Consider the following 16552-nt stretch of genomic DNA (forward strand, 5'->3'; position numbering starts at 1 on the left):
CGGGTCCCCCTAGCACGTAGCTAGGGGACTAGAGGCAGTTGATTCGGAACCGTCTCGGAGCTAGCTCAGGGTCATAACAGGGTGTGACAAACTCGAAGGGACCGAACGGTGAGGTTTGAATAATATTATTAACAGGGTACCAGAAATCGGTTCACTCTGAGTTATGTCGCTCGCTATTATATACATTACCTCGATAGCTAACTATATCGATGATGGGCAGGCTATAAATACAGATGCAGTTGGAAATCACCAGAGCATCCGCCTCTGCACTTGCAAGGCTCTCGCTGGCCCTTCAAACCCTGACCCACCAGGATGGATACTTCCAAATCTCATGAAATCATAGTAAACGAGACAACGCCTCTGGTACCTGCAAAAGGTTGGAAGAAACCTAAAACGCCCCTTCCAAAACTTCAAATAGGCATACTTATAACGCTGCAACTTGCGGAACCCATCGCTTCGACATCTATATTTCCGTACATCAATCAGGTATAGTTTTGCAATCACAATGCTTCTTGGTGTACACCTTTGATACTGTTTCATTCTCTTAGCTGATCAGTGAACTTGGAATCACTGGGGGCAACGATGCGGCCGTAGGATATTACGCTGGAATCATTGTAGGTGCCAGGATTATGACTTACGAAGTGCTTTCAAGAATGGTTCGCTTATTAGATGTGATTGGCAGGAATCTCTGTTTTTCGTCGCGCAGGCATTGACGGTGCTGAAGTGGAGTAGGCTGTCTGACCGCATTGGGCGCAAGCCCGTGTTGGTAATCGGTCTCTCAGGTGCTTGCATTTCGATACTGTGTTTCGGCCTCTCAACGACCTTCTGGAGTCTTGTCATCAGGTGTGTCTTCAACTCAAAAAGATACCCAATGCTGACATGCTGGGTTTACCTAGTCGTTGCATGTGCGGTTTTCTGAATGGCAATGTAGGAGTTATGAAGACTATGATGGGTGAATTGACAGACTCCACAAATATGGCTCAAGCGTTTGCCTTGGTCCCGATCGTCTGGAGCCTTGGAGGCTTTATTGGGTAAGTGGACTCGTTAAATGTGGAGGTGGTAAATGATGAAATCCGCATGTCAGTCCTTTAATGGGCGGAACGCTTGCGCGACCACAAGATCATTGGCCTGCATTATTCTCCGGTCCATTTTGGAGAAATTATCCATACTTTCTGCCTTGTGCAGTGGCAGCCTTTCTGCTCGTCTTGGCCATTGTCATGATGTTGATGTTCTTAGACGAAGTAAGTTGTACATACCTGCCATATCGTACACATCACTCACGATCAGCAGACATTATCGACGAAGCGTCGACCGAACTTCACTCCAACCACGGTTGACGTTTCAAGTAGTCCCGACGGAGAATCACTCGCTCAAAAATCAATGGGAAACATGTCCTTGCGATCTCTCCTCACGCCTTCCGTTGTCATTCCGATTGCAAACTTCGCCATGGTTGCCTTCCTCGATGTTTCTTTCAGGGTCCTTTTGCCGCTGTTCTTTTCAACACCTACTTATCTTGGCGGACTTGGATTTGATCCCGCTACTATTGGCTCGTGGATGGCATTGTTTGGGATCATTGATGGTGTCTTTCAGGCATTATGTCTCGCCAGAATCGTTGATTGGATTGGTCCGAAGCGTTTATTCTGCGTCTCAGTGACGTGCTACGCACCACTCATGGCTATGTTTCCAATAATATCGTGGATTTTACGCGCAAGGGGGGAAGTCGATCATGCAATCACGTTTGCTTTGCTTTGCCTTCTAGTTATGGTAGTTATATGGCATACAACATATGGTGCGTGTTGTGATGAAACTTTCATGTCATTACAAGTAACCCACTCCATTGCAGGAACTATCTCCCTGTTTATTACAGCTTCTGCTCCTACAAATGATGTCCTTGGCGCTATCAATGGCCTTGGCCAAACTTTTGCGGCGATGGCTCGTGCCGTTGGTCCCGCCATGGCGACTTCGCTCTTCGCTGCATCGAAGGAACACAATCTTCTAGGAGGAAATGCAGTTTTTTTTATCTTAATTATGTTGGTCGGTGGATTGAGATGGCTAGCGTCCCAGTTGCCAGATGAAATACAAGACAGGGATGAGTGAAAGGTGATTCACGAAAGGAAACGATATCGGATTGCATTGTCGTAGGATTCATGTTCATCACTTTGCAGATATTTGTTGATGAGTTGCCGGAAAACAGGGTAGGCATCTGAGTGTATTTATCAGATGTTTGGAATCTGGATCATGTTTTAAGTATTTGATTTAGATGATATCATATCGACTTCGAAGTTCATTGAGGACCTTGAGCTGTTCAGGCTGGTGCAGCGGAAAAGCATTGTGACCCAGTATAGTTGTTCGACATCCGGCTTTCACGATTCGCACGGTATTGATCAGAACTGGAGTTGTTTTGGTCTTGACGTATGTGATGTCCTCCTAGCATCAGCGCCACTCGTACCAGCATGCAGTTCGACTCTACTTTTCCCGCATTTAGACGGCCCGTGTCTCCGTTTTGCGGCAAGTCGGAGGAACGAGAAACAAGCTTAATAGATTTGAAACATCACCCATATTTAAAATTTCAACTTCGGCATTTAACGCTGGTTGTGAGTGGGTGATCAACTAGTCACTAGTCACTGACTTCAAGTTTATCTCCAACCCTCTTGCTAAACACGGTGGTTCAACACAACATCGAAGCGACTTGCCTGTTCAATTTCCATAGCTTGACTAAAATGGTACATGTTTTGGCTGTCTGTTTCCATGCTGATCGCCAGAACTCAAGTACTCACGTGCAGGTCTCAGGCTGTAGAACTGTATAAGCGCCAAGCTCAGATCGGAGTTTTCTCCTGTTCCCCAGTAATATAGTATGTCGCTGGCAAAACCACGTCGATAATATAATGCGCAGGCCATAAATACAGATCAGGACTCGGCGCCAGTGTTCGTTCAAAGCTAAGGCGGTTTCAAACATTTCACTGCCAGTGTCTTCTGCCTCTACTCGTACTAGTAAGGCTCTCACTGGACTCCGTCCTCGTATGATAGCAAGCGAGACTACGCCTCTGGTCCTTGCAGAGGCCCCAAAGCCTAAAACACCACTTCCAAAGCTCCAGTTGGGCATACTTTTAACGATACAACTCGCGGAAGGCATCACTTCCACGTCTATATTCCCATACATTAATCAGGTATGACTTCGGATTGACAATACTTCTCTTTCGACGTGCATTTTTTTTATACTTCCTCATTCTCTTAGCTTATCAGCGAACTTGGAATTACTGGGGGTGACGATGCGGTTGTAGGATATTATGCTGGAATCATTGTAGGTGGCGACATGACGACTTGCGAGAATGGTTTCCTCATAGTCTACTTTGGATATGCTCAACAGGAATCTCTTTTTTTCGTCGCGCAGGCACTGACGGTACTGAGGTGGAGTAGGTTGTCTGATCGCATTGGGCGCAAGCCCGTGTTGGTAATTGGTCTCTCAGGTGCTTGCATTTCGATACTGTGTTTCGGCCTCTCAACGACCTTCTGGAGTCTTGTCATTAGGTGTGTCTTCAGCTGAAAGGAGGATACGTCTTGCTGACATAGTTTCTCCAGCCGCTGCATGTGCGGTTTTCTAAATGGCAACGTTGGAGTTATGAAGACTATGATGGGTGAATTGACGGACTCCTCAAATATGGCTCAGGCTTTTGCGTTGATCCCGACCGTCTGGAGCCTTGGAGGCTTCCTTGGGTAAGTGAACTCGTTAAATATGAGGGTGGTAAATGGTAAAATTCGCATGTCAGTCCTTTGATGGGAGGAACTCTTGCGCGACCGCAGGATCATTGGCCCGTAATATTCACCAATCCATTTTGGAGAAATTACCCATACTTTCTGCCTTGCGCAGTAGCAGCCTGTGTGCTCTTTCTGGCCCTTTTCACGATGGCATTCTTCTTAGAAGAAGTAGGTTCTACATACTTGTCGCATCGCACACGGTACTCATGATCAGCAGTCATTACCAACAAAGCGTCGACCAAAGTTGACATCAGTCACGCTTGACGTTTCGAGCGGTGAATCACTGCCTCAATGTCCTATGGCAGACATCTCTTTGCGATCTTTGCTCACACCTACCGTTGTTATCCCAATTGCCAACTATGCCATGTTTGCTTTCCTTGAAATTTCTCGCAGGGCTCTCGTGCCGCTGTTCTTTTCGACACCTACCTACCTTGGTGGTCTTGGATTTGATCCTTCATCTATTGGCTCGTGGCTAGCCTTGTTCGGGATCATGGATGGTGTCTTTCAGGCATTGCTGTTTGCCAAACTTGTCGACTGGCTTGGTCCAAAGCGTCTATTTAGTGTGTCAGTGTCGGCATACGCATTGCTCATGGTTATGTTGTCGATAATGTCGTGGCTTGTACGCGCAAGGGGGGGAGTTGATTATGCAGTTACCTTTGCTTTACTTTTCCAATTAGTTCTGTCAGTCATATGTAGTATGGGACTTGGTGCGTGTTGCAGTGACACTGACTCGTTGTTACAAGTTATTCACTCCAGTACAGGGACCCTCTTGATGTTTATCACAGCTTCTGCCCCTACAAAGAATGCGCTTGGCGCCATCAATGGTCTTGGTCAAACATCCTCATCGGTTGCTCGTGCCGTTGGGCCTGCCTTTGCGACTTCGCTTTTTGCTGCATCAAAGGAACATAATCTTCTCGGAGGAAATGCAGTATTCGTCATCTTGTTTATGCTGGCTGGTGCGTTGATATGGTTGGGGTCGCAACTGCCAGATGAAATAAAAGATAGGGATGAGTGAAAGGCCAGCACCTCTGAATCCTTTTACGATTGTCAGCTCAGCATGTATGTGGTACCTAGATGCTTTAATAGATTTGCAAGAGATACATCAATTCTCACGCAGCAAATTATGTCTAACAAAACTACCATTCAAGTACACTTGATACTGCCAGATCTCGTGAGATTCGTTGAGCCAATTTCTAGCTACTGACTGCACACACATGCTACCACTTCAAGGGTTGTACCATGCATAGTATGCACCCTCCAATACCTAGAGCGCAACCTGCGAGGAACATTATCATGAGGACAGTGCAGCTTGCTGTTCCCGACACTCATCCCATGAGGTACCATGCGCGAAACGACTTAAATCTAGCTGTACGAAATCACTGGGCATCACCAGCATATTATTGGAGTGTGATAAAGTCTGCTCACTCAAGCATCTGTCGCGCCGTCTTTCCGTATATCAATGGCATGGATGGAATATTGGCTCATATCTTCTCTTCCTGGATCAAAGAATCAACCTCCGAGACCTTCAAGAGTAGACGGGTCACGGCAACATCGGAGTCCGCCTGATCGAGAATTGATCATCTGTCATCAAAATGAGAAACGAGCGAACCTTGAACGTTCTGAACGCGCAAGTCAAGATACTTGACGTGACCTTCGCATGAAAGTCAGTCACGTACAAACCAAATATTTGCTTTGGAAGCAGGGGCAGTAAACCGTGACGGTGAAGAATCCAAAGCCTAGCAGGAGCCGTGGGTTCAGTATCAGAAGACTAAGCGAAAGGATCCTTGATTGGCTTGCCTCGGAACCTGCAAAGGAGCCCACGGTGTCGTCTACGAGAACCAGCTCGTGTGGGTGTCAGAGAAGATGGCTATGACGTAGCTTTGCAATCTAAATCGTCCATCGCGTTGTGATTCTGAAACTGACACGCTTATTATGTAAAATGAAAGCACTAAAAACTTGAACAAGCTTTCTAATAGGAATTTTCACAGCGAACCAGTAAATGGACTCCTTGAAGGCTTGAAGGAATGATACGCACTGCGCGAGCTTCTCCACGATAACATTCTCACACGATAGATTCAGTGACTAGCTGCAGTTCGAGCGACTCGTTCTTGCCATCAACAAATCAGATATTTGATACACCTCCCAAGTTTACATCACTTCCTGCCCCCGGGCCCCAATACTCGCGAGCTACTGGCACTCACAGTTGAGCTTCGGATGTTCACGGAAGTCAGCACCATTTCCTGGACTTGGAGTCGTTCTTATTTCCAAGTCGCAATAATATCTACCATGAAGGTTCTGACCACGATGGTGGTCGCTGGACAGGTCATTTGGAGATTTGTCACTACCTGATGAAGCGTTGGAAGTATGAGCAATCTACTCTTCTTTGCAGGCCAGCCTTTCACACCAGTAGCCGGGGTCCCACATGCCTTAGAGACTCTGAGACAGTTTGAATTCTGCAACGTGACCTACATACGAAGGATCCACCTGTGAGTCAAAGTTCATTGAATGAATACCTGTCTGATTTCACATTCAGAGTCTGTCTATGTAACATCCAAGCACATATAGACTCCTGCCACACACATATGATTCCCGCCTGATTGGGGGGTGCAGTTCTATTTATGCAGTCAGCTTTGGTCTTGTGACACTACGGACCTGTTCATTTCGCCAGTCTTTTGAGAACCGTGCATCTCAATCAAGTACTACTAGTCTGTCTCTCCCACCATGTCTATGCCTGAAAATTTTACGCTGAAGAAGTTATACGATCTCAATGGCCTGATCGCACTGGTGACCGGTGGCGGCACAGGCATCGGTCTTATGATTGCTCGTGGCCTCGCTGCCAATGGGGCCAAGGTGTATATCACTGGTCGACGAAAGGAGGTCCTTGACGGAGTGGTTTCGGAGTGGAATGCAACTAAGGGAGACGACATGGGACCTATGATAGCGTAAGATCCACTGTTTCTGCGTTTATTGCGGGCTGATCAAGCACCACCCATAGGCATGAGATGGATGTAACGAAAAAAGATAGCATTAAAGCTGGTGTAACGAGAATAGCCCAAGCGGATGGAAAGCTGCACATTCTCGTAAACAAGTACGATACCTACTCTCACTATTAGTTTGTAACTCACCATGATCGAACGAAGTGCTGGTCAATCAGGTCCTGTCTCTGATGAATTGAATCAACCATCGACCACTGCTCAAAAGGAGGCCGGACCACTCGGTGAATACCTCTTCAACAATGAATCGTTCGAGGAATGGAGCTCCCTTTACTCAATCAATACCTTTTCGATCTACTTCGTGACTGTTGCGTTTTTGGATTTGCTTGACAAGGGATCCAAGAATAATGATAAAGAGGGTTTCTCTTCAAGCGTCATTAATATCACGAGCATGAGCGGACTCATCAAGGTTGCACAGAGACATGTGAGCGAACTCAGCTTCAATTTCGTGTATCATCGCTGACTTTGGTGCACAAGTTCTGCTACAACAGCTCAAAAGCTGCTGGGTCTCACCTCACCAGGATGCTTTCGACTGAATTTGCTCTCAAAGGAATCAATGTTCGAGTGAACGCTATTGCGCCAGGTGTGTATGAAAGCGAGATGACATACGATGCGATTTCAGGACAAGCGGCAACTGATGCGGTTGGTATGCCGGTGTTATCCATACCAGCGAAAAGGCCAGGAACGTGAGTGAAGATTGATTCGTGAGCCAGGGCGTTCACTGACAGGAAAATGTAACAGCGCCGCTGAGATGGCAGGCACCGCCGTTTACCTTGCATCGCCTGCTGGGGCTTATATGAATGGGCAGGAACTCGTTATTGATGGTGGATGCTTGGCTGTGAATCCTGCCAGAGTGTAATATCCATTTTCATCAAGGAAGCTATGTACTAGTAGCATTTAATGTTGCAGTGGCTACGTGAAGCGATGCACCCCCTAATCCGGCGACTCTGAGTACTCACATGTTCAGCGCAAGGCGGCCGTGTGTCCAGCGTGACTTACTACGCCAATGAAGAGTGATGCACGTTGAATGTATTTGAAAACGCTCGCACTTACACTTAACACAAAGGGGGTGAAGGCCCTCTTTATTGTCTGATATCATCTGAATGTCTACACATTACGATTGCATCGTGGTCGGGAGCGGCCATGCAGGTTGCTCGGCAGCCCTTGCCGCTGTTGAGGCAGGTTGTACCTCTGTCCTTATCGTCGAGAAAGCCCCACACGATTGGGTCGGCGGCAACGGCTACTTCACAGCAGGTGCGCATAGAACAGTCCACGGGGGATTACAAGATCTTCTCCCAATCGTGCGCAATGTCACGCCAGAGCAGGCATCCAAGATCGATATGGATCCCTACACTGTCGAGGACTTCATCGGGGATATTAAGCGCCTTGGCCAAGATAAGCCAGACGCTAAGCTGGTGAGGTCCATGGTGGAATCCTCGAGAGAAGCGGTGGAATGGCTTGCGCGGATAATAGATATTCCGTTCATTCTGTCGTTCCACCGCCAAGCATACGAGGTGAATGGGAGGCAAAAATTCTGGGGTGGTATGGCACTCAGTACTGAGGATGGCGGAAAGGGGTTAATTAAGGCCCATATGAAGGCACTAGAAAGGGTCGGAGTGGAGATTTGGTTCGAGTCTCCTGCCGTCAGGCTCAGGGTTGAGAAAGGAACAATAACGGGTCTTGTGGTTCAGATAGACGGCAAGGAATTGAATCTTTCAGCCTCTTCGGTAGTGCTGGCAGCAGGAGGTTATGAATCTAGCTCAGAGCTCCGGGCTAAACATCTCGGTTCTGAATGGGAAAAGGCACGCGTAAGTGGTAACAATTGCTCGAGGAACCCTCCGTATAACAACTGAAATAACGTGCAGGTCAGGGGCACTCCTTTCAATACGGGTGATGGCTTTGCCATGGCCCAAGCTGTTGGTGCAAAATTTGCTGGAGATTGGGCAGGATGTCACAGCACGTGTTGGGATGCAAATGCACCAGCAGACGCAGGCGACAGGGAGCTCAGTAATCAATTCACGAAGTCAGGGTATCCTTTGGGTATCATGGTTAACATCTACGGCCAACGCTTCGTCGATGAAGGGCAGGATTTCAGAAATTTTACATATGCCAAGTTTGGGCGACAAATTCTTCTCCAACCGGAAGGATGTGCATTCCAAGTGTGGGGTGCGGACATGATTCCATTTCTCCGGAAGGAGGAATATGGGGATGAGATTGTCGAGAAGATCTTTGCTGGGAACATGGAGGAACTTGCAGACAAGCTACTTGAGAAAGGGCTCAAGGACAAAGAGTGTTTTCTCAAGACAGTGCGCAATTACAATGCGGCAGTCCAAAATCATCGCGCTGAACACTCAACTCTTGGATGGGACCCCACGATCAAAGATGGACTCTCGACTCAGTCTACCAAGGTAGCGCTGCAACTTCCAAAGTCAAATTGGGCCCTGCCGATCGATCAGGGACCTTTCCTGGCGGTAAAAGTCGCATGTGGTATCACCTTTACTTTCGGTGGGCTCGCTATAGATCCGGATACCGCTAGCGTGCTGTCAAAAGAGACAGATGCCCCAATAAAAGGCCTTTTCTGCACGGGGGAGATGGTTGGTGGTTTGTTTCATAACAACTACCCCGGAGGTAGCGGACTGACTGCTGGGGCTGTGTTCGGACGCAAAGCGGGGGGCCAAGCAGCCAAGCACGCTGGGAAATCAGTATAGTGCGGAGTACAAGAGCGTTTGAATGCGGTCGCCGTCGGTCGGAGGGGGAAAGAAGGTGATATGAAGGTACCGTGGGGACTGGCTGAGGTGCCATTAGTCAAAACGGACGAAAGAAGGTTTAAGATGCTACGAGAGGTGGCAACAAAGTTGCAAGGAAAGGGAAATGGTGCGGGATGGCAAAGAATAATAAAGAAAGATAGAAAAAAAGCTTAGCAGGGGGTAAGGTGCAGCAAAGCAGTGCACGGGTGCAGGTGGCGGTAGGTGTCTATGGAATCTGAATGAGCTGGCGGCTGTAGTGCGGGAAGAACATCAGCTGTCGGCTAGATTGAGAGCTGGAGTTATAGTAAGCGAAGGAGGAAGCACATACTGTAACATCTGCTAGATGACGGATCACATCTTGCATATTGGGAGACCAAGGTCTGTGCAAATTAGTTGTTGGTTTGCATTGTTAGAGTCTGATGAATATAATTTCCCTTTCGTTTGGTCGGAGAAAATCTAAATGATGCGCTCGATCGTTCATATGTTGTGGGTGGCTCGGATGATGTGCTGAAGGAAACGAAATAGGCTACAGGTACATTAACAATGTCCGGGATGCAGTGGAGTTGTCAGTCTAAAGAACACACTGTAAAGAAAAAATAACACAAAGAGTGCCGCCTTCACTAGTCAGCGGGCTCCAGGAAATGGAATAGCATCTGCACGACGCGTCCGAACGCAATGATATCGATAGAAACATTCAGGATTCGGCGGCGCCTTCTAGTGACCAAATGGGCTGCGGAACCGCCAGCGTTATTAACACAGGATTGATATGCGTAAGCACCATTTCATCCTTAGGATGAGTAGCAGCCCAACGAATTTTCAATGTATTGGCCAAGTGCCAATACAAGATGAGACGAAAATGACAATCAAATGATTCAGAAAACTTACGTTAATTGAAAAGTGCACGAAGTCTTTGTACCAATTTTCCAGCACGGTGCTCGTAGGGTGGGGGTTGGCGTTGAGCGCTGAACACACAGGCATTTAGGCTTCTACCAGTTAGAGTGACGGTATCACTTATGACTTCCGTCATGTCCACGTTTGAAAATTTGAAGAGGAAGCTTGTAATCTTATCTTATCTCAGTTAAGCTTATTGCCGGTTTGCTAATTTTGGATTTATTTTTCATGGTGTCTGACAAACCTCAAAGTCCTACCAAGTATGCCTCGCCGTCGCCCATCCGGTAAGGGTAACTCCCGCTCGAAGCCGCGGCCAGTCGATCGCAAGGACAGCAAAATAAAACGGTGGAATAAAGCTTCTGATATTGAGTTAGACGAAGACGACCAATGTACGTTCTCATACCCCGACAATGATTTCATGTTGTTGAAAATCATCATCCTAGTTCATGCGTCCAGGGATAAAATCCTTTTGAATGGAGACGGAGATGTCGAGGATGAAGATGGGGATGAAGACGAAGTTTTTGTTCTTGAAGGGGTATCAGACGAGGATTCAGAAGAGGTTGAAGAAGACGACGAGGACGGACTTGCGCATGCTGAAGATGAAGATGACGACGAAGACCCAGTTGTCACCAAGAGCAAAACAAAAACCAAGACCAAGCTGAAGAAGGCATCATCTCCTTCAGATACTGGATCTGAGGATGAATCCTGGGGTCGAAGCAAGTCAGCGTATTACTCCTCCAATGCTGCCCAGATCGACTCGGAAGATGAGGAAGCAAATGAACTGGAAGAACAAGAAGCCCGTAGACTGCAGGTGAAGGCTCGAGATGCTATTCATGAGGACGATTTTGGATTGGGTGAAGGTCTTGAGCCAGAATCCGATGCTGAGGTTGAGTATGTGGTATCATTCGTCTGTTACCAGCGGCTTACATTGTTTTCAGAGATTCGTTAGAGGAACAATCACGGCCCACAATTGACGTATCCCTGAATGACAAGAAGGCCGTCTTGCAGCACCTGGAAAGAGAAAATCCAGAAGCTCTTGCCTTGGCCCGTGACTGGGATGATACGGCCCGTAATCTCATCGAAATGCAAGCAAAAATTGCTGCGTGAGTTTTCATATTACTGCTTTCCAACATTCATGCTCAATCTTTGTTTAGAATATCGGAGAAAGAAACCGACGGAACTGAACTCGGACTTCTGCACATATATTATCGTCAGTTCTCTCCTCCGGTTTATTTTACTCGTGCTTTATTAAGATTTCTGACCAACCAGTTCCTTTTATATATTACAGAGGCTCTCCTGACCTATGCTACTACCCTCGCGTATTATCTTCACCTTCGATCGTCGGAGAAATATGCAGGTCGTCCTCTGCTCCTGAGGCAGCACCCTGTCCTGAATCGCTTGCTCACTCTCAAGCAATCACTCGTCACGCTAGAAAATTTGGGCGTTGGCACTGACTCGCAGGACGAAGATGACGAAGATGACAAGTACGAAGACGAATACGGCGAACCAGGACCTGAGACACCTGACTTGTGGAGCATCCTGATGACACAGGGTCTCGAATCTGATGAGGTCACAAATCTGTTGATGGACGCCGATGAGGAACCGAGAAAGGCATCCGAGAAGGACAAGATCGAACTCAAACCTCCCAAGAAAAAACGCAAAACTTCTGATGATAAAAATAGACAACCAATCTTCGACCTTGTCGAGCCAGACTTTGAGGCCGCCTCGACTTCCGCAAAGAAGAAGCGTTCGGCCCCCGCTGACACCAGTAGCACAGACGCATTCGGCGAAGCCACGTTCCTACAACACGTCGATGCCACCGACAAGCAAGCGCACAAGAAGAGTTTGCGTTTCCATGTGTCACGCATTGAAAGCGCTACTGCGCGGCGCCAGAACGCTCGTGTCAATGCAGTGGGCGGTGACGACGACATTCCTTACCGCGAACGAAGGAAAGAAAAGGAGCAGAGAATGGAGAAAGAGCAGCAACGAAAAGCTGGAACACTGGGGATGGGCGGAGATGACCTGGATGATGTAGATCCCGAAATCAATGACGCAAGCAGCCGCAGCAAAAAGAGACGGAGAGATGTTGATATCGAGGATGATGATGATAGCGACACGGCTGCAGCACATGGGTATTACGAGCTCGTAAAACGACAGGCCGCGGACAAGAAGAGCAAGAAAAAGATAGACTATGAGGAGGCTCGGGCGGCCGAGCGGTAAGCTCCAATTTTTATATATCACGGGACTTTCTGATCTGATCCACATAGACTTGTCTTTGATGACCATGATGCGGCATCTGGCCCGCGCTCGGTCACGCGGGCCATCATGAAAAATAAGGGACTAACGCCACACAGATCAAAGAGTGTACGCAATCCCCGTGTCAAAAAACGCCAAAAATACGAGCAAGCCAAAAAAAGGGTGTCATCACAGCGTGCTGTTTACAAAGGTGGTATCGGCGATGCCTCAAAATATACAGGCGAGCAGTCTGGTATATCCAAAGTTGTCAAGAGCGTCCGCCTGGGGTAAAGGGTATCACTATCTGGAGTATATCCTGCTACAGTACATCGTACTATTTAGACAACATGATAAAACCACTCGGGAGGTTCGAATAACTACATAATCGAAAATGTGAGTCCATATGTATGCAGGAAGGGCTGGGAAGAGAGTAATCAACAGCCCGTCACGGGCGAGGGCTTGGGGGATAGCAAGTAACTGATCTGTGAAGACGAAAATAATAAAGGACTTGTAAAGCCTAGAATAACGCTTTAAATCGACATGTACTGGCGCATCATACATGAGCCTATCGCCTCGGGAATTAAAAACGGGGCTCACCGTATTTCCATGGTGCTTGCCGTTGCCGTTGGTTAGTGCGTCGACGCTCATGGTGTCTGCGTGGAAGGCACGAGAAGATGGGTTGATAGCGCTAGCCATTTCTTGGAAATTATTCGGACCCTTTAGCAGCGCAATTTCATACTCGCGGCTGATATCCAGTGCATGTTCCTTCGTCTCTTCATAAGCATAGCTGTATTGTTCCAACGCCTTGATGCACTGAAGCACTTCGGGACGACCCAGCCGAGCAAGTAAATTTCCTGCATTGATACAACTGACATGCATGACCGCAGGATCCAGTTTCTGAACGAAGTTAGTTGATACAGTGGCACTTCTAAAGATAAGCGTACCAAGTAGCCATTTGAAGTAAGTACTCCAGCCTTGGAAAAAAAATTAAGCGGTGGCAATTTACCAAACTGCGGTCACTTACGAGCGCCGCGATGCGCAAAGAAGCTTGCAGAGCTTCTTCCATGACTCTACGTTTTGCAGTCTCCACCTGATTGATATTACTTGGCGTGAAAGCGTCGTCGCGGATCCCAAACTCATCCATCGCAAAGAAAAGGGCTACCCAGGTGACGTGATACTGAGCATCGCTTGCACCTGAAGACTAGTTCAGTAGACTCAACGCAATAATGAGATATCGACAACTTACATGCAGAGACCGCAGATACGAAATCCCAATTAGCCTCCAAATTAGGTGGCACACCGACCTTGGACAAATGAGCATCTCTCCATTTACTTAGGTCCGAGATGTACGACAGGACGGAATCAAGGGGAATGCCGTCTTGATCTGTAGATGGTCTCCAGAGTTGGCGTGCAATTGTCCGGGAGATCCGAGCAAGGGCGTGTGCAGCTCGGTAGTACCCCTGATAAAGTGTAAGTACACATCTAAAGGCACCGTTCAGAGTTTACCGACCAAAAACTAAGCATGACGTAAGTATGAGTTTCGCAGAACACGATCTTGAATCTCACCTCAAGTTGTTCTCTAGGGGATGGAGCCGTGGGGTCGGTGGTCTCCTGGGTATTCTGATCAGCGGTGTAGAAGTCGATGTCATAGTCGTCGTCATCACTACATGGGCGGATATTAGTGTTCGATAGAGAAAACATCTCCTTAAACTTACAGCATAGGCTTCCGGCGGTAATAAAACGAGGAGAATGCATCCGACAGACAAGCCATCCACCAAGCGAAAATCATGGTACCGCGCGCCTCGGGATCTTTGATAAGCCCCATCACGGATTTGTGATTGATCTTCAAATAATTTTCTTAGAATGGTTCTTTGGAAGGTAATCAGTCTACTTACCTGCAATCCAAGTAAGTTACGTATTCCGCTGGTGAGCCAGAACCCGTGGAAGCCTGCTCCCTGTCAGCCGGAGCAGTGAGAACAATTAGGTCAATATTACCGTTGTCATGTCGTGGATCCTCTGTTGCATAATGATGAGTAAACGCAAAGACAGCGAAATAAAATACGTACGACATTGCAGAGGTTCGATGAGCAACGAGATGACGACATGATGTGGGTTTGGTATGCGGTGCACTTTTAATGACTCGGCCAACTCTCGGGTGCGGTTGATGAGTGCTTTAGCGAGCAGGCTTTGCCCACCATTTCTTTCGCGATCCGCCACCAGAAGGGGATGTTCGGAGAATTTTGCACCCCAGGCAAGCACTGTTGCGATAAGGGCTGGGTGTAATGGTTCGTCCTGCTTTGCAATCACTGGCCTTTGTTGAGTCGCCTGGAGATTTAACCGCGCGCGAAACTGCAAGGGGTTGAGAAGAGGAAGACGAGTATGGACTATCTGGAAATAAACTTCAACAAGGTCAAGGGCGAACCTGTCATCAGAAGCAGAGCCAGATGTATCAGTAACAGCTTATTAGGGATGGATCGATACGGCAAATGAAAAGGAACAGTAAAGCCACTTAGAAGAGGCTCTTCAGTAACCATCATGAAACAAGATAACACTTGACGTACACCGCGATAATTTCGATCGTTTACGTAATGTAAGAGGAAAGGGGTAAATGCAACGTACTCTGCTCGGAAGGCTTCGTCTTCAAGTTTGGATGCCATGTCTCCCCATGTGGCGTAGCCTGGTGATCGTGATTTGAACATAAATGTGGAGTCGCTGACGTGAGGGGATAAGTCAGCCAGGCGGTGGAAATAGAATACAGTATCTACCTTTCCGGCGCAGCAAACAGGTGATGAAGAAGCGTTGGAGTAGTGGATTGCATGTTGAGACCACCATAACTTTGCAGGCGCCCTGAATTCCATGGACCAAATGCGGCTTTAAGCCAGGGGGGAGTATTATGTTCAGCGATGGGCGATGAACTACTGATGTTAGATGATAAATCGAAAAAACTGTAGTGTGCGTACCTAGCAGATACAGGAGAGGTGCTGGATGACGGGCATGCAAGGCGGCGGCAGCGACGAAGATCGCGCAGAAATAGCGAAATGACAGACAGATCGACAATCGAATATCAGAGACACAGTGAATAAGCGAGACGAGATAGGAGTGCCCAAAGCTAACCTTGAGCTTGTTGATATATTTCTCGGCCTCCGAGCGGCAGCGCTACGCTTCTTTTCGCTGGTCGCTTGTTGAACGAAATGGCTAAAGAACGGGTCGGCTCACGGCTCAACAATTAAATATAGAGAATTACTGACGTGCAAGGATAATTCTTGGACAAGCAGTGCTGGCGTTTATCTTCAGCATTTTGTAGTCAAGCATATAAGGAAAAATGTAATTACCTGGCACTGGAATAATGGAGAGTGAGTCAGACGATTGAAGACAGTATCGCTTAAATATTACTTACCTTGTCTTCGCCAGGAAGTCTATTGCATTTGACCTTTCGGGACCTGCAGTGATGGGAATGAATAAGTTCGTAGACGCCGATCACCAGCATGCTGCACAGACCTGCAGGCATCACACGCGGTGTTTTGCTTTCTTGGAGGCGGAAGGGTCTTCGCTAACTCATGGATCTGATTCTGAACAGATTGAGTTGGGAGAATGAGGCCTTGGGGAGGTGTGACGTCGTGAGAAGTGAGACTTAATCGATTCAAACCGTACTTACCAGGATGCGAGAAGGAGTGACCGTTGTCATTGCGAACATGGTCGCCGTTCTGCATATTATGATGCGGCGGTGTAGACTGATATAATTAAGAAGAAATAACAGGAGGGACAAAGAGGAATCGTTTATATTGGGCCATCCTTGTACTTATAATACCATAAGTCATAATTCCCCCGCAATAGGGATATTGACAACGAAATTCCCAATCGGATAATGTTCCCTTTTCAGAACTGAGTTTAGCTACAAATTCTGTTGATTCGGCAAGAAAGGTTTCGTTT

General features: G+C 47.5%; 6 protein-coding genes across 6 annotated transcripts; 5 read left to right on the plus strand and 1 right to left on the minus strand.

Annotated features, from left to right (window-relative positions):
* Positions 1–312: 312 nt before the first annotated feature.
* On the plus strand, positions 313–2097 carry BJ212DRAFT_1477374 (major facilitator superfamily domain-containing protein; the record flags this gene model as incomplete). Its single annotated transcript, XM_041339538.1, has 7 exons — positions 313–486; positions 549–614; positions 683–843; positions 897–1031; positions 1085–1241; positions 1291–1789; positions 1844–2097. The coding sequence occupies 7 exons, from the start codon at positions 313–315 to the stop codon at positions 2095–2097; spliced, it is 1446 nt and encodes a 481-aa protein (XP_041197374.1).
* Positions 2098–2814: 717 nt separating this feature from the next.
* BJ212DRAFT_840815 (MFS general substrate transporter) lies at positions 2815–4834 on the plus strand. Its single transcript, XM_041344182.1, has 8 exons — positions 2815–2852; positions 2912–3167; positions 3236–3301; positions 3368–3528; positions 3580–3714; positions 3768–3924; positions 3974–4463; positions 4518–4834. Exons 2-8 carry the CDS (start codon positions 3021–3023, stop codon positions 4769–4771), a joined length of 1410 nt encoding a protein of 469 aa, XP_041197375.1. The 5' UTR covers positions 2815–2852; positions 2912–3020; the 3' UTR covers positions 4772–4834.
* Positions 4835–6483: 1649 nt separating this feature from the next.
* On the plus strand, positions 6484–7608 carry BJ212DRAFT_1263382 (uncharacterized protein; the record flags this gene model as incomplete). The annotated part of the gene is made up of 5 exons (XM_041330339.1): positions 6484–6698; positions 6752–6844; positions 6897–7173; positions 7227–7435; positions 7491–7608. The coding sequence occupies 5 exons, from the start codon at positions 6484–6486 to the stop codon at positions 7606–7608; spliced, it is 912 nt and encodes a 303-aa protein (XP_041197376.1).
* Positions 7609–7852: 244 nt separating this feature from the next.
* BJ212DRAFT_1477377 (FAD binding domain-containing protein) lies at positions 7853–9457 on the plus strand (the record flags this gene model as incomplete). The annotated part of the gene is made up of 2 exons (XM_041339539.1): positions 7853–8557; positions 8615–9457. The coding sequence occupies 2 exons, from the start codon at positions 7853–7855 to the stop codon at positions 9455–9457; spliced, it is 1548 nt and encodes a 515-aa protein (XP_041197377.1).
* A 1192-nt stretch (positions 9458–10649) lies between these two features.
* Positions 10650–13242, plus strand: BJ212DRAFT_1574813 (Sas10 C-terminal domain-containing protein; the record flags this gene model as incomplete). The annotated part of the gene is made up of 5 exons (XM_041342120.1): positions 10650–10776; positions 10831–11278; positions 11326–11490; positions 11542–12603; positions 12655–13242. 5 exons carry the CDS (start codon positions 10650–10652, stop codon positions 12911–12913), a joined length of 2061 nt encoding a protein of 686 aa, XP_041197378.1. The 3' UTR covers positions 12914–13242.
* Positions 13057–16415, minus strand: BJ212DRAFT_1566994 (uncharacterized protein; the record flags this gene model as incomplete). Its single annotated transcript, XM_041341982.1, has 18 exons — positions 16278–16415; positions 16121–16220; positions 16020–16062; positions 15871–15905; positions 15695–15817; positions 15388–15537; positions 15242–15334; positions 14689–15044; positions 14618–14638; positions 14518–14570; positions 14338–14465; positions 14189–14285; positions 14133–14138; positions 13869–14082; positions 13647–13816; positions 13567–13596; positions 13220–13519; positions 13057–13104 (listed from the first exon to the last, which is right to left on the minus strand). Exons 1-18 carry the CDS (start codon positions 16330–16332, stop codon positions 13057–13059), a joined length of 2022 nt encoding a protein of 673 aa, XP_041197379.1. The 5' UTR covers positions 16333–16415.
* Positions 16416–16552: the final 137 nt, after the last annotated feature.

The sequence above is a fragment of the Suillus subaureus genome (genome assembly GCF_016647635.1).
Source record: "Suillus subaureus strain MN1 chromosome Unknown BJ212scaffold_5, whole genome shotgun sequence".
Taxonomy (NCBI): domain Eukaryota; kingdom Fungi; phylum Basidiomycota; class Agaricomycetes; order Boletales; family Suillaceae; genus Suillus; species Suillus subaureus.